The sequence below is a fragment of the Phycodurus eques genome, chromosome 3 (genome assembly GCF_024500275.1).
Source record: "Phycodurus eques isolate BA_2022a chromosome 3, UOR_Pequ_1.1, whole genome shotgun sequence".
NCBI classification, from domain to species: Eukaryota; Metazoa; Chordata; class Actinopteri; order Syngnathiformes; family Syngnathidae; genus Phycodurus; species Phycodurus eques.
The window spans coordinates 14,304,508-14,321,449 of record NC_084527.1 but is presented as its reverse complement, the minus strand read 5'-3'; the positions used below and the strand labels follow the sequence as shown (position 1 = coordinate 14,321,449).

Here is a 16,942-nt window from a genome sequence, read left to right as displayed (position 1 = left end):
TTTCGAATCGTGACCCAATCGTACCGTGTGACCCTCCAAACTTACTGTACTACCGCTTTATCTCCAAGTCATCACATTAGTGCTTCTGTTAAAGGAATCTCTTTTCATTCCTGTGCACACAGTTGCTCTATCACCCATACCTTTAGCTGGCCACAACCTTAGATTTAATATAAAAAGTCCACCTTTAGATGTTTTGATTGGCTGAATGTAGTTTGTTGTTGTGTTTGTAGACCTCAGGTATATTTTATAGTTTGGCTTATTGAGTTACGGTAAGTTAAAAACTATATAGACCATTTGACAAATTTGGGGTTAAAGTTCACACAAGAAAGTGATAAAAGACTCCCTCTTTTTTAATTTTTTTTATTTAATTTAATTTAATTATTATTATTATGTTTTTTAAACATTATGACAAAGAAAGTTCCATAACAAAAATGATTCAATGCATGCACGTTCGACGTTCTCAAGCTTTTGTTGATTAAAATGCTCTAGATCAGAGGGGTCACCAACCTCTTTGAAACAAAGCTACTTCTTGGGGACTAATTCATGCAGATGGCTACCAGTTACATACACACGTCTGAAATAAATTTGATCGGATTACCCTTAATTATGTTATTATTAATATTTAATTATATGCATCTATTTGAATACACAGATCATTTTAATGATTTCCCACAGTAACTATCATCAGCGATTTAACAAGGTAGGAAACAGATGAATATCAATCTGCAGCACTTTATTTCTGTACATCACTGTGTTTACATTTTCAAATGATCACTTCTACAACATTCCTAGGAAATCACAATGGCCCATTACTGGAGAGCTATTTTGAGAGCAGTTGTCCTTGGGGGCTACCTGGTATGTGACCACTGCTCTAGATCATGCTCAACAAACCTTTAGTATTGTGCACAAACATTTCCTCAAAAGTGCCAGAGCTATGAATCAAATATCAATATGTGGAAAAAAGGGGAAAATTAAAAATATTGTCATGAATATCTGTTAACACAACTTCTTGGAGTATTTTGACACTTTGTCATTTCCAATACCCATTCAACACACCTATTCACTTTAACTCATCATTTGGCCAGACTATGAATAATTGCAGGTTTTACTGTATATAAAATATAATTACAAAATGTTAAAAATAGCCCTCGGCACTAGCTAGTTATTACAAATTATTATCTCTCGATCTAAATCGAGTATTATCTTTGTGAGGACCTGATCTTTTTTCTTTTTCTTTTGGCACTTATAGATGAAATAAGTTAAAAATGTTGCCTGTCTGTTCGTAATGATGGCAAGAATATATCCAAAGGTTAAAAACATTGTAAAATGTATGGTTGTTAATTAAATCATTTAATAATTCGACATCTATGTTGAGCAATTGAAGATCTCATTATCCAAACAGTTTTTCTTCAAACATGAACAAATACAGACTATTATGGTCACAGCAATTAAATAGCACATTGGCATAGCCAGTGAACATTTTATTTGAATAATGGTGATGTTGTTTTTCACCACAACGCAGGCCTCCAGGGCCCGCCGTAGTCCCACAAGTAAGGTCTGTACTGATACGCTCTACAGAAAGAGCTTAAGAACACTGCGGGGTCCAGTCCGTCTGCTTTGTACGTGTCGTTGAAGAACTCCGACGCCTGCTGCTTCCTCTTGGTTTTATACCTGCGGTTCTGAAACCAGATCTTCACTTGGGTCTCGGTCAGTCTTAACGCACCGGCCAGGTTGGCTCTCTCGGGGGCCGACAGGTACTTCTGGTGGTTGAACTTCTTCTCCAGTTCCAGCACTTGGAGGTGTGTGAACGCCGCTCGGGAGCGTTTGGGTTTTTCCGTGGATGCGAAGCCGCCTGGCTCGGACGTGCTGGGACAGGCTCTGTCCAGAGATGCTGTGAAGTGGGAGAAAGGATCAGTCTTTCAGCTGGGAAGTGATAATGATTAGGTCAATAAATCACAAGAAAACACCAGCCTGAGCCAAATAGTTAGGCAATGAATTCCACTCAGATATTGCGCTCACCTGTGTGTGCCGCAAAAGGTGACTCAGACAACTTTTTGCCTTCTTCCCATTCTTCCGTTGAATGGGTGCAGCATTTCCCAACAAAGCTCCCGTTGTCTTTCATGGAGAGGATGTCTTCGATGAGGAAGGACGTCCGAGGTTTGCTGGGATCAGACATGTTACCATCCACTGGTCCACTAACGAGAGAGGCCTCTCGGAGTCGGACGGTGCTGCAGTGCTGTGTTTTCTTCACACGTGTGGACACACACAAGCTTTTTATTCAAGTGCAGGGGCGGGTTTGTAAAGGAGGTGTGTACTACACGTGCTGCTGAAGACTCGCCCAGTAACTTTCACTGCAGTTGGTTTGGACAATAATTAAAAACAAATAATACAAAGTTTAAAAAAATAAAATAAAAATGTATGTATATATATATATATATATATATATATATATATATATATATATATATATATATATATTTAATGCATAAAATAGGAATGAATGAGAAAAAAATACATTAATTCATTTTGAAAATATAAATTCTTTGTGGAAATTAAAAAATGTATATTTTCACTTTTTACTTTTAAAAGATTGTTTTTAAAAATATATTTAATGCATAAAAGGATGAATAACAATAATACAGCAATTTATTTTAAAACAATTTCTATGTGAAAATGTAAACTATATTTTCACTTACATAAGAAAAAACAAATAAAATAAAATAATTTATTTAAATTATAACATTTTTAAAGAATATATTTAATGCATAAAATAGTAATTAATAAGAAACAAATACATCAATTAATTTAAAAAAATTGACATATGAAAATTAAAACATTAAAAATATATTCTCTTTCATAAGAAGTAAAGAACTTTTGAAAATGATTTTTAAAATATAAAATTTATAAATAGTAAAAAGAATGAAATACATTAATACATTTAAAAAAAATTCTACTTGAAAAAAATATTTTCACTTACATAAAAAGTTCAGAAATAAAATGTTAAGAAAATTACTAATATATAAAAATGTCTTATAAAAATGTAGAATTTAAACAATATACAAATGAATCTGTCTTCAAAATTAAATAATTAAAATGTTGCTAACTATAGATCATAATAATAATAAAAAACAAATCTATAAAATATACAATTAATTTAAAGTAATGTAAAAATAGATTAGTTTTAAAATATGAATAAGAAGAAATAGAGCTAAATACGTTAACATTTTTTAATAAAATGTTTTTAAAATGACTCATATTTTAAAACGCATTAAATATAATTAAAATAATACACATGAATCTGTTTTAGTTTTTGGGGAAAATGTGAATGTAATAAGAGATAAGAAAAAAACAATTGAAAAGTCGATATAATATAAGTTAATCTTAAAACAATATGCTAATAAATAATTTTTTTAAAAACATGAAAAATAAAAAAAAGTGCAGAAAATGCAGAGAAATAAGGGAGTACGTTTGGCAACAAATATTTTTAAATGCATCTTACGTAACTATATTTACTTTTAAAAATTAAAAGGCAACATAAAAATGGAGCGAAAGTGTGTTAAAATAACAAACGTGTAATAATAGATCACAGTAGAATATGAAAAATGCAATAAATCAAAATAATAGCAGTCATAACATTAAATACTTGAAAGTATATACAATTAAAAATTACTACTAATAACAGATAAAAAACAATTCTGCTTTTAAATAAAATATTTATTTAAAATTAATTAGACACAAAGTATCGTACTGTACAGTAATTTCCTCTTCATTTACTTCTGCTGTTTTACTGTTGCATGTTAATTATTTACCATATTACTCTCAAGACCAAGACTGCATTTTTAGTGGCAAAAAAATAATTAAAATTAAAAAATAATTAATTAAAAAAAAAAATATATATATACTGTATACAATTCAAGAGTATATACTATAAAGCCAGTTTATTGGTTATTTTAGGTTTCAAATATTCATGTAGTTTTGGGAGTCCCAATGAACACTAATTCTGTGTCATACCTGCATTTTGTTTGTTGGTACTCCAGCATTGTTCTCCATGCAGCGCCTCAGCTGAGGGTCTGTGACACTTCCGGGGGGTAGGATGACCTGTCCTGGGGTGGGGGCACAGGTCAGAGTGGGTGGTCGTACCCACCGGACTGCGCTAATGAGTTTGGCACATTGTGACCGGCTCCTGAACGGAGGCACTCTTTGTTTGGAAGTTGTTAGGTGGTTGTGGTGGTTAACCCGAAAAACGATACATTTACTAGCGGGGTCTGTGCTCCTCTGGGAGTTCATGTTTCATTTGCAGAATGTACATTTCGGGGTGGTGACATCGTGGCCCTTGCTCCTGCTGGCCCATTGCGGCGTCCCTGCATCAGTCAGAGTGTAGTCAAATGAGTCTATATTCACACAGGATGCAGAAACAATGCAGAAATGTAAATTTGGATTATATGAAACAAAAAGGGGGAGATTGTACTGTTCATTTTATTAGAAAAGTGTAAGCAAAGTCTCAAAAAAATAACAGAGAGTGCCCATCTCAAGGTTAGGATTATCACTGCTTGACAGGAGCCTGGTAGAGAAACCTTCACCCAAAAAGAGAAAGACAGAGAGAAAGGTGAACAATGGAGCTAAAAACAATTATCTACACACCCCTGTTCAAATGCCAGCTTTTTGTGATAAATAATAAAACAATTAAATCACGATAAATAATTTCAAAACATTTTGACTTCATTAATGTGACCCTTAAACTGTGCTCACTTTATATTCTTTGTTAAGTGTGCACACCCTTTTATAACTTGGATGTGGCAGTTTTCAGAATTAACCAATCACATTGAAACTTATGTTAAACGAGAGTCAGCGTACACCTGCCACCAAGTGTCTCTGATTCACCTTGAATGAATTTCAGATACTCTTTTTTTTTTTTTTTTTTTTGCTTAAAATAAAATAAAATCAATAAAAAAAGAAATTCTTCCAAATTAAATGCAAATGTATTGAACTTAAAAGTTACGTACAACTGCATTGTACTTAGGCAGTGAGTTTTTCATGCACCACTAGAGGGAGCCCGTCTCGGACAGATTTGGCTGGAACACCGCCTTTCATGTTGTAGTAGCACTTGTTTCGGATTATGGTATTAGCAGTGCTTTTACAAAATTTGCTGAAATTAAGATTATCTTGGGTGATTATCCTCTGGTGTGGTGTGTATTAAAATAAGTTATTTTCCCTCCACGATCTGCTCGGAAAACGACGCGAGCCGGCAATCGTAAATGTTAAACCTGGTCAATTTTTACGATCATAAATTCGTATATGTGTGGCTGACAGAGTTCGGCCAAGCCACGGACTGCGTGATTGTGAAGTGAAACGAAACGGTGGCCAGGCAGTGTGGATGCCCTGTGGCACCATGCTGCCTCTCACAGGTCAGTCTTGGTACTACAACAGACATCTGGGGTAGGAGACACGATTGTCAGTGGAAATAATAATAATAAGATATCATTATGTGTGTGTAGTACTGTGTTGGTCGTGTTGAGTACACCGCACACTATAAAAGCATTACGATGCTGATTCTTTCCTTGTCACGTGTGGGGTCTCACATTGTAAAAATAAGTTGTTAAAAATCGTTATATGTGTAAAGTTCCCAGCTTTATTTCCTTCCGCTAAAAACGTCAGAAATAACCGTATTAAAGCATGTCTTTTCTTACGGATTAAACAGTTTTGCTCCCATTGTTTGTTGTGCATACATCCTAATCACACTTTTACATCCTGTGCCGTGTTCAGTAACGGTACAGCAAGACGTGAATGATTCTAAAAGCATCCGATTAGAACTGGTAAAGAGGTTCTTCTCAGGCTTCAGGTGTTGTCTGGTCAACACAGCATTAAGATCGCTGATATGATAGCTTTCACCTTGACTTCCTTTGTGTCTGTCTGGGAAAGTTTGCCGAATTGGAGGCACACACATTTTAATCTCTCATTTTAGGCACGTTACATTTCCTCTGGTGCAGTAGTTCTTCCAACGTTTTGCACTAAGTACCACCCCAAAAAAAAAACAACCTTAGCTCGCCACTGTGCTTAAATACAGGAAAATAATACAAACTGTACTTTAATAATGATTCAGTTAAAAATGTATTGCACATGAAAGTTAAATAGAAAATGTACCTAAATAAACGTTTAAACACAAACAGTTCTTTAATACGAAATTCAAATGTATTGAATTTAAAAGTTGAAAACAACTGAATTGTACTTAGGAAGTACCTTTTTCACGTACCACTAGAGGGATGCCGTACCACGCTTAGAAAATGCTCCAGTCTAGTATATTTGCAGGATTGTGAAGATTCGTGACTATGCTGAACATGTGGAGCAACATAGCTCAGCCGGTGACCTTTCTCACCAGGATGCTGTTTATCTTCTACAAAATGTTTTCTTTGAGCCACACCGACTTGTTTCGTCATTAATCTTCTGTTGTTTTCCTGCCAATGTCTTTGTCTGAGGCCACGGCGTAACAGTACATGTGTCAGCCTGCTCTGCGCCACACGGACAAGCTTCTTGCCCGTTTCATCTCACTGAATTTCGTACATCACTCTAGTTTAGCATGCTTATACAGTATGTTGATGTGTGGCATTATCAAACTGAACTTCATAGTGGAGGACAACACAACCAAATAATACTTTGTTTCGTGACACTTAAAGTCACTTGGGATGGGTAACTAACTGTAATTTAATCAGTTATCTTTAAAAATGGCACCAAAGTGATCACTGCTATCTGAACTAATTACTGCCCTAGATATCAACTTCTATTTTCTCATCAACACAATTAATTATTCCTATAAAATTTCTTCTAAAACATTTTAGCCTAAAATTCCGACTTGATTATAGTGAAATGACACCTTTATTATTGTAGTGTTACGGCTTTATTCTCGTACTTTCATGACTGAATGCATGTGGAGTTTTTTCTCAAAATAATATGCCATTATTGTTGTCGAATAGTGACATTTTTCTTACAAAATTACTGCTTCATAAAATATTTTTAACAATACACCTTTCTTTTCCTATTACGGCTGTATTCTTTTAAGATTATGCCTTTATTCTCTTAATTATAGAATTGTATTCTTATAAAATTAACAACTGCTTTCTTACTTTTTGCAAACATGTTTATTATTCTACAAAAAAAAGTGTATAGAATATTTTTTCTCTTCATATTTTGAGATTCAAATTCTTTCAAGGTGTCGACTTTGTGGTTTATCTCATCTAAGATGAATTGCGAATGCCACGATTTAAATAGAGCTCAGTCAATCAGGCCCTTATAGTATCCTACCTACCTCGTCTCCTAGCGGAAGCATGTGCGTAGTGCCGCACTGCTCTTTAGCAAAGATTCATCGTGTAAAGAATAAGATGATGATTCATGTTGATTGAAGCGACAGAAGAAATAGCATTTTTCAAGCATGAGATTGTCAGAGGAGCATTATTAAAAAGCGTGTGCACGCAGACGACGTCATGTGCTTTTACATGATTCGGGCAGCCGCTTTATGTGATGAACGCGCTCACGTCATTCTCGCTGCGAGATGAGATGACCCTCATGAAATGTGAATCACTGCGTTGTAATCAGGCATCTCTTCACTCTCCTGTGACACAAACACAAGGAGAAAAAGAGGTGGGTGGCTAATAGGCCTATCTGATCTCGTCAAGTGTCTCTGGACTCCACTCTGTCTACATGTTCATCCTTATCACAGAGCTTCACCTCCTCTCCACCTTCGGGGGGTTTTCTTCACTAACAGGTCAGCTTCCCTCGTCATGGAGATTCTATCTAAACACGACCTTTTTTAGTTTATATGCCGCATCTATGCTCATCTTCGAGGTCCACCATGTCTTTTCTGGACTCGCACAAGTTCTGTGCAGTAGCAAAAAAGCTCTGGATGGAAGTGAAAATGATGACTTTCAGTGTTGCGTCCATCAGTGAGTGACAGTTGAATGGAAAGGGTTTCCTAGTTAAAGAGCCTCTCAGTCTGCAGGTTTGTTTACCAAGCAAAGCTGGAGGACAGGACGGGCGCTGAGTTCTTATCAGAGGATTAGTCAATGGGACAATGATGAGCTCCCTTTGATAGAGCGGCTCGCCGCAGGTCGGATGTCATTTCCTTCTTTTACTGTGGAAGCATTTCTTCCAGAAATGCAGAGAGACACCGCCCTCTGCCTATTAGCACTTAGTTCCAGTTGGCATATACAGTAAATGTGTTGTTTTGATGAACCCTTGTAACATTTAAACTCAAAATAACTAGCCTTGAAGACAGCCACACCCTCACTGTCTTAACTAAATGCCTAACTTTCTGTCTGACGTATTAGTTTTATTTCTGTTTAATTAATTAACTTTTTACCCTACTAACTTTGTCTAACGAATTAACTTTTTTATCTAACTATAGCAGTTAACTTTCTGTCCGTCAAACTAACTGACTGACTGACTAACCATTTGCGCGATAAATCTTTCTGTAACTTCACCCCAATTACCTTTGTCTAACTAATTTACCTTTTCTCTAACAAACTCACTGACTAACTGACGAACTGACTGACTAACTTACTAACTCTTTAGATAACTAAGTACTTAAAGGACCTATTATAGCGTCCATAAGTACTCTATGTATTTTTGTTTTGCTCAAGAAAATGAAACTGGCAGTCATTTCCGATATTATCGATCCTTTTTAGAGCAATTTGTCAATACCTAATTGCCCCTTTTACATCGCCAAAATCAATTCGCCGCCCATGTCGAGGTGTGACATCAGCGACAGAGCTTTAGACCAAATTTGCTGCATAGCCATTGTGGGAAAATTAATGTATTATGCTATAAAGTGGCACTATTCACTCATATTTTATATATCGTCGCTTTAGGGCAGAATCCCCCCCTCCTCAAAAATTAGAACTCCCCCCCCCAAAAAAAAAACAAAAACAAAAAACAAATACGGCATCTTGCTTAAGTTTCCAAACACCGCTTTTTTCAAGTTGGTATTGTACTTTATATTGCTATCATATACAGCCACGTTGCACAGTCACTCACATCAATACAACCGACAATTGCTAATTTCATATGATAGAAAAATGCTAATTTATTGCTGCGTCATTGATTAAAATGGTACAAACACGGCGTCAGCCAGCCAGCCAGCCATGCCCATCGAAGTCCGCTGTCACACGACGCCACCACCATACAAAAAGCCTTTAAAAGCAAACGCCTGTCTCACGTTATCCACCCAAACTCTTTTCAAAAGTCTCAGAGCCATGAGTGATTCAATAAATAAAATGATGACCTGACAAAGATCTATGTACTGTATAAAGGTAAAATTAAATGAATCTGCACGCACTTACCTCATGCGGCTGCCGTCCTTCTGCAACGAAGCATTAGAGCGATCGATTTTAACAAAACAACCCTACTCAAATGTATCTAACCTCACTATTTGCACTCTTAATCGTCTTAAAAAAACATCCAGACTTTCAATATTGGCAACAATAACACCGCAGAAAGCAAACCCGTTTAATGAGGGAATGTGCTCGTCTTCCGCTGCTGAAATCAACAGGCTCACGCAGGATTCTGATCTAAATATGGGCGGGCCAAAACCTGGCTGAAAATCAAATATGTAATCAGAAAACAAGCGTAAAATGATTATGGAGTCTATTTTGGGGGGGATTTTCTTTCTGCAGACATCGTTTTTAGGTCCAGAACTATGGAATAAGTGGCAATGTTCACAGCATTAGCGAGGTCCTTTAACTGTTTGTCTAACTGTCACTCAAACGTATTGGCTATTTGTATAACCATCTTTTAGTCTGGCCAATGCTCAAATTAACTAACTAACTAGTTTGTCTAATTAATACAACTCCCTCTCTGTCTTTCTAATTTAACTTTTCTGATTTAAGTAACTTTCTTTATTTAATTTCCTAACAAATTAACTAACTAACAATTTGTCCAGCTACAGGGAAATACTGAGTGTAAGAGTGTATTAAAATAACAACATTAATGAATAATGATGTAGAAATTCCCTGTTTATTGTAAACCTTACCCGGCACATACATTAAACAAACGAAAGGATGACGTGCATAAAAACAGGACTTCAGAGATATAGTATTTACTTTTTAAAAGCAACCAAAACGGACACTGAAATCAGTTCAAATGCTCTTTACTTATGTACAAATATCGCATATTACAAATTTGCCCAAGAGCGTGCGTGTACATTTTTATTTCAAGTGCACTGTCAGCAGCCTCTGAGAGCCTCCAGTGCACACATGAAGCCCCCCTCTGTGTTTTTGACATCAGCAGACACACTGTGATAACTCCAACCATACACTCCACTGTTCCCATATCCAACCATGTTGTTATAATGGCCCAAAGTTGCATCGTGAGCAGGCAGGAAAAGCGAGGTTGCCCCGCACGGCCTCCCGTCGCGGACCAGTACCGGCACGGGCACCCTCTTGGGTGCCAGCTCCAGATTCCTGTCCTGACTTTGGCGCTTGCACTTGTACCTGCGGTTCTGGAACCAGATCTTGACCTGGGTGGACGTGAGCTTGATGACAAGAGCCAGCTGCTCCCTCTCCGCCGCCGACAGGTACCGCTGCCGGCGGAAGCGACGCTCCAGCTCGCTCACCTGAGCCCGGGAGAAGAGCACGCGTGGCCTGCGAGAGGACCGACCTCCTTTGGTACCTCCTTCGCTCTGCACACAAGTTTCTATTGACAAACACATCATTACAATGCTATTGTAGTGCAGGCCACTCAACACACTCCTGTAATGGAACATGTCTTTTCTTACTGATTGAACAATAAAACGCACACGCACAGCTTGTGCTCTGGTGCCAGTCCTCTCGAGAGGGGTTGGACTCTCTTCCACTCTGGAGTTGCCCAAGGTGAGAGGTGCCGAGCAGGTGTGGGTATACTTATTGCTCCCCGGCTCGGCGCCTGTTCGTTGGGGTTCACCCCGGTGGACGAGAGGTTAGCCTCCCTCCGCCTTCGGGTGGTCTCTGTACGACCGGAGTCAGAGTTTGGTCCGCATTGCCGGCAGTAAGTCGGACTCGTTTCCGGTGAGGGTTGGACTCCGCCAAGGCTGCCCTTTGTCACCGATTATGTTCATAACTTTTATGGACCCCCTCTATACCTAGGCGCAGCCGAGGTATAGAGGGGGTCCGGTTTGGTGCCCTCAGTATTGCATCTCTGCTTTTTGCAGATGATGTGGTTCTGTTGGCTTCATCAAGCCGTGACCTCCAACTCTCACTGCAGCGGTTCGCAGCCGAGTGTGAAGCGGCTGGGATGACAATCAGCACCTCCAAATCTGAGACCATGGTCCTCAGTCGGAAAAGGGTGGCGTGTCCTCTCCAGGTCGGGGATGAGATCCTGCCCCAAGTGGAGGAGTTCAAGTATCTTGGGGTCTTGTTCACGAGTGAGGGAAGAATGGAACGGGAGATCGACAGGCGGACCGGTTCACCGTCTGCAGTGTTGCGGACTTTGTATCGATCCGTTGTGGTAAAGAAGGAGCTAAGCCGGAAGGCGAAGCTCTCGATTTACCGGTCGATCTACGTTTCGTACCCCCACCTATGGTCACAAGCTGTGGGTCGTGACCGAAAGAACGAGATCCCGGATACAAGCGGCCGAAATGAGTTTCCTCCGCAGGATGTCCGGGCTCTCCCTTAGAGATAGGGTGAGAAGCTCGGTCATCCGGGAGGATCTCAGAGTATCCTCCACATCGAGCTCCTCCACATCGAGAGGAGTCAGATGAGGTGGCTGGGGCATCTGATTCAGATGCCTCCCGGACACCTCCCTGGTGAGGTGTTCAGGGCACGTCCCACCGGGAGGAGACCCCGGGGACGACCCAGGACACGCTGGAGAGACTACGTCCTTCGGCTGGCCTGGGAACGCCTCGGGATCCCCCCGGAAGAGCTGGATGAAGTGGCTTGGGAGAGGGAAGTCTGGGCGTCCCTGCTAAAGCTACTGCCCCCGCGACCCGACCTCGGATAAGCATACAATATATGTATGTATACGCACAGTATGTTTTATAAAGACAAGGTTTTATTTTACGGTATATTAGTTGTATTTGTGTTTTTTTGTTTGTTTGTTTTGTTAAAACACAATCATATTAGCAAACAATTTAGTGATGGAAATAATTGTCAAATTGTTAAGTACTTTTGCATGCAACGTTACACACTTGTAATTGTATCTTATATTAAATCGTTTATAATAAATATGATAATAGACTATGTACTATGACTATATGGCTGATGTTTCATGTTTGCACTGAAATGTGCAACTTTATTTAAAATATTAATGAGGTTTAGACTAACTCAAGAAATTACAGCTGAACTCAAGAAGTCTTATTTCCGCTTTCATTAAAGTTCAGTGATCTTATAGAAAATAATTATCCGCTCACTTTTCCACTTTAGGAATCAAATCTAATTTAATGTCGAAAGGTATTGCTGGTGTAAATGTCTCAACACTAATGCTAAATTTGCAGTTTTCAATAGTGTCACAAATTCTACTGAAGTGTTTTGAGAGGTGTTTATTTCATGATTTGTATTATTGTGCGTGCACTGCACACTGAGACGTGATTTTCAAAAATGTCGGTAACCTTATTTGGATGCATTCATTTCTATGAATATGAAAATAATTATATTAGAAACAGCTGTCAGTGCTGCTGCAATGCTGTATACACCAATAGCAGTGTTTCTTTTTGTTTTCTAACTATTAATGATGAGGTTGAAAGGACTGTTCGTCATCCAACATCTGGTAACAGAGGTGCAACGAGTTTCTTACCATGTTTCTTCATGTCATCCTCCACCGCTGCGTCGTGTGTGAAAAGCTCCTTTTGAGTTTCGTGCATGTTGTGAAGATGCACTGGAGCCACTTGGTCAGCCATCAGAACCTCATTTTTAAAGCCACCCTGCTGTTCCAGCTTCAAAATATCCTTGACTGAAAACGGTGTCGACGAGCTGGGACGCGTCATCGCTCTTTTTTACCTGTTGCAATATTCTTCTTGCTTGATGCTGCCTGACCCCCTGATAGTGAGTGGCAGAGTGGTCCCGAGCAGCTTTTAAACTCATACCAGGGCCCAAGGAAAGAAAAAAAAAGTTGTCATCTGTCATCTGTTCCCCCCCCCCCCCCAAAGGAGCCAACAGACAGGCTGCAACACTCTGATCTCCTGCTAAATGCTTCTCTCCTTACACCTGAACACACCACACCAGGAGGACTGAATGCATGGGGGTTAGGGGTACACTAATTAACAAATAAGTGGGCTTAATGGTATCTGACAGGCAGTGCGAGTCGGATGACATAAACAATATATCTGCCCTTGGGTCCTAATTGTAGACCGCAGACACCTGTTCATCCATTACAAATATTCTGATAGAAATGCTCCATTTTGATTGATGCTGTCAGAGATTTAACATCATAACCAAAATATTAGAAACACCTTTCAGTAGTTTTATAGACCACTGCAAAATTCAACCACAATCATAAACATTATTCAATTAATACCTCGCTGAAAAACTAATAAACAAGGCCAGATGGAAATTGTATTTAAATGTGTCTATCACATAAATATTGAACGCAAAGTGTATAAACTACCGGAGGATGAAATGTATTGCTGCTTTCTTTTTTCTTCTTTTTCTTACTTTCTTTCTTTCTTCTTATTATTATCTTTTTTACTTATGCTTACTATATGTTCAAATAAAGCAATCATTTGAACTAATCTATCAAAAAATGTATCTACATTTGTCATTAAAAAGTTAATTAAAAGCATGGTGGAAAATGTATTTAAATTCATATTTAGAAATTACAATGAAATTAATTAACAGCATGATGGAAATTGTATTTCAATTCATATTAAAAATAGATTTAAATTATTGAAATGATTGTGGAAAATGTGTTTACATCATTCAAAGCAAGCTGTGAACATTATTTTTAAAGTCACTACAATTTATTGAAAGGATGGAATTGTATAAATTTATATTAAAAATGATTTCAATTGGTTGAACACAGAAAAAAATATATATATATATAATGCAAGAAATCACCATACTGTATAGTTTGTATTTAAAATGGAGAAATTATCAAATGAATTAAAACATTTTAAATGACTAAAAGTCAATTAGTACGGTAAGAAAAACTTTATTGCCCATTACACATAACGGACAATCAAATAACATACACACTATCGTTACTGCTATAGTTTTAGATTGTTATTTCAATACATGGCAAGTTTGACTATAACAATATACTGTATATCTATTATTGTGGATATACTCTCTCTCCTAAAGCTAATAATGCAGCTCTCATTATGATCAGTGGTGGGAAGCAATGTAGTACAAATAAGTCATTACTGTACTGTAGTCGAGTTTTAGTATTTACATTTCTGTTACTTTTTTTAAATGTATTTTACTACCTACAGTAGCCTGCTTCGACTATGACCAGTTTAAAAAAAAACAACCAAAAAAACATTTAACACAAATATCTGTACTTCTACTTAAGTATAGAGTGCGAGTACTTAAGTCATGGTAGGGAGTGCAAAGTGCTCCAAGAAAGTCTCTTAATTCATGAATTTGTTTTAAAAGGGGAGGCTGGGGGGCACTTAATAATGAGCGTGCACGTGTCTCGGGAGGATGGAAGGGTGTGTGTGTGGGAGGGACGGGGGGGGGGCGGCGCTGTTGGTTGAGTGACGTCTTCGGTGATGTTGACCAGCTTGGCCATCGACATTGTTGTGCAGATACGTTATTAGTGTTGTCCGAGGCCACAACAAACAGAAACACGACACCTGATGTTGTGGAAGTGGAGAGGCGGCGGCGCCAGCCTGCCACGCTTGAGTGACGACGGCACGCAACGCGCACGCGCACGCGCACGCACACAAAGTGCAGCGGATCCTTGTTTTAAAATGACCAATGCACGATAACCAACCTTTATCTTCGCTGGAATAATTGTGAAACAAGTTTAGGAGGGAAAATAAATAAATAAAATGTCTTCTTAAACAAACAAAATTTGCGATTTTTATTTTTTTATTCCATGGGTTTTTAATGAAGGAATTAAATAGACACAATCTGAAACAACTGCAGGGAATTTCAAATTTCAATAAAACCAAAAATACAATGATTCCCATTATTTATTGAATGAACTTTCTAATTATTTAATCTGGGCATGCACAAAAATATCCACACTATACCACAGTTCATTCATTATTCATTATTATAACTATAAATTTGTACTATTTTTAACTATAGATACTGCAATAATATAAAAGACTAGGCCTACATTATATAATCATGATAATGTAATAATTAGTATTAAGTTTTGACCATTTTCACAGTGGAATAAGAATATCTTTCTCACTGCTAGCCGAATTTTGGAAGAATCCGTTTGAAGAATATTTGTGATGTGAAATGACATGCTTATGCGCCTATTTGTTAAAATACGATCTTATTTCAGGTAGCACATATGGAAAGTATACCTTTACTTTGTAGTAAAATAGTACACGCACACGCACGCGCACAAATACATAGATAGCATGCATGGAAACAAGCCGATGCTAGCCTGCTACAGCTGGTCGCTCAATTTATTGGAATGCAGTGTTACATTAAAAAAACGTGCAAACAATTACAAATTTAAAAGAAGATAATTTATTCTGCTTCTGTTTGCGAGTCCAATGCCCAGTTGTTAGCAAACAAGGGATTGGATTTTTTTTTTGTTCCCCCCCCAGTGGTGTATACTCCCCCATGGCTTCAACAAAGCTCCTGAAGCCCAAGCTAACAGGTCAGCTGAGACTGCGAGGATGTGTCCGCCATGATGAAGCCGCTTTATGAGTGTGCCTGTGAGTGTGCGGCAAATGATTGACACCTCATCAGTCACGCCTTCTGTCTCTGATTGGTTGATTTCCCTCAGGCACAGTGGTTTCTTAAAAATCCAATTTGAGGTACAAGATGGGGGCAGAGAGGGTTGATTTATTATTTTTATTTTTTTTTATTTTTCAATTTTCTTTTTCTTTTTTTTTATTACAGCAATTGTTTTTAAATCGCCAAATCCCTGAACGTTAATGGAGCAATAGAGGTATTATTGAATATTTACTGACCACAATTTTCCATTACTTCTGATTTCAAATTTGTTGTTAACAATATATAGGATACATAATGAAAATCAAATGCATGGGCAATTCTGTGTACCTAATAATATGATGAGGATATACATTTACTTGATTTTCACGGTCACACCGGCACTTTGAGAGAAAGTTTAACTACGATGTGGCCCATGCCAAAAATTAGTTTGACAGCCCTGCCTACAGAAGCACCTGTGGGTGTCCAACAACACGTCAAAGCCTTACAGTAACATACTGTAAGACACTGGCTCACTGCTGTATAGCACAAATTGGCTGTACTTCATCATACGGTAAAATACACTATGTGGCTGATAACAGCAGAAAGTCAACCTGACTCATCATGGGATGATATTCAAGAGACATGTCATAACCCAAATACACTACTTGGACAAAAGTATGGTAAGACATCTTTGTTAATGATTTCATCAGTCAAGGTTTAGGGCCCCCAAACACCCTCTAAATGTTTTGTTCCCATTTTGTGACAGCAGGTGGGGAGGGGCCCTTTCTGTTTGACGCACAACTCTGAAGCAAATTTCACAAAGGTGTGCTTGAGTAAGTTGGGCGTGGAAAAAACCTTTTTACAAGCAGCATATTTTCTTGCATTCCCAATTTCTGCGTACAAGATGACCAAATGTGCCAATACTTTTGTCCACGTAGTGTATGATGATGATGATGACGAGACCAATGGTAGATGGAGAGAATTGGATAAATGTTTTGTAATATTGTGACACTAAATTCAAATTTAGAGGTATAACATTGAAGCATTCCACGTGTAATGTTTAAATTGTATGAAAGCTCTATTGACATTCATAATGTTGGTCCTATAGTTCTGTTCAGTACACATGCTTGAATGGGTGCAATCTA

The 16,942-nt window shown here is 38.0% G+C and overlaps 2 protein-coding genes across 8 annotated transcripts; both read right to left on the bottom strand.

Moving 5' to 3' along the window:
* Positions 1–425: 425 nt before the first annotated feature.
* Positions 426–9,532, bottom strand: nkx3-1 (NK3 homeobox 1). 7 transcript variants are annotated; one of them, XM_061672189.1, is made up of 6 exons: positions 9,330–9,532; positions 7,527–7,603; positions 4,308–4,391; positions 4,012–4,103; positions 2,020–2,245; positions 426–1,891 (listed from the first exon to the last, which is right to left on the bottom strand). In XM_061672189.1, exons 4-6 carry the CDS (start codon positions 4,048–4,050, stop codon positions 1,509–1,511), a joined length of 648 nt encoding a protein of 215 aa, XP_061528173.1. In that variant the 5' UTR covers positions 4,051–4,103; positions 4,308–4,391; positions 7,527–7,603; positions 9,330–9,532; the 3' UTR covers positions 426–1,508. The 7 variants fall into 7 exon arrangements, with proteins under 7 accessions (XP_061528173.1, XP_061528169.1, XP_061528170.1 ...); XM_061672185.1 differs by having other exon boundaries at positions 4,012–4,391; positions 7,488–7,603; XM_061672186.1 differs by having other exon boundaries at positions 4,012–4,361; positions 7,488–7,603.
* Positions 9,533–10,210: 678 nt separating this feature from the next.
* Positions 10,211–12,943, bottom strand: nkx2.7 (NK2 transcription factor related 7). Its single transcript, XM_061671124.1, has 2 exons — positions 12,754–12,943; positions 10,211–10,680 (listed from the first exon to the last, which is right to left on the bottom strand). The coding sequence occupies exons 1-2, from the start codon at positions 12,941–12,943 to the stop codon at positions 10,211–10,213; spliced, it is 660 nt and encodes a 219-aa protein (XP_061527108.1).
* Between the last annotated feature and the right edge of the window lie 3,999 nt (positions 12,944–16,942).

What these genes read in the sequence shown, in the direction of transcription:
- nkx3-1 (XM_061672185.1), bottom strand. Translation starts at nt 4,287, where the DNA reads ATGAACTCCCAGAGGAGCACAGACCCCGCTAGTAAATGTATCGTTTTT. An exon ending in TACCAACAAACAAAATGCAG is followed by an intron (nt 2,246 to 4,011) that starts GTATGACACAGA and finishes ACACGTGTGAAG; the next exon opens with AAAACACAGCACTGCAGCAC. An exon ending in ACCTTTTGCGGCACACACAG is followed by an intron (nt 1,892 to 2,019) that starts GTGAGCGCAATA and finishes CCCACTTCACAG; the next exon opens with CATCTCTGGACAGAGCCTGT.
- nkx2.7 (XM_061671124.1), bottom strand. Translation starts at nt 12,943, where the DNA reads ATGACGCGTCCCAGCTCGTCGACACCGTTTTCAGTCAAGGATATTTTG. An exon ending in GGATGACATGAAGAAACATG is followed by an intron (nt 10,681 to 12,753) that starts GTAAGAAACTCG and finishes GTTTGTCAATAG; the next exon opens with AAACTTGTGTGCAGAGCGAA.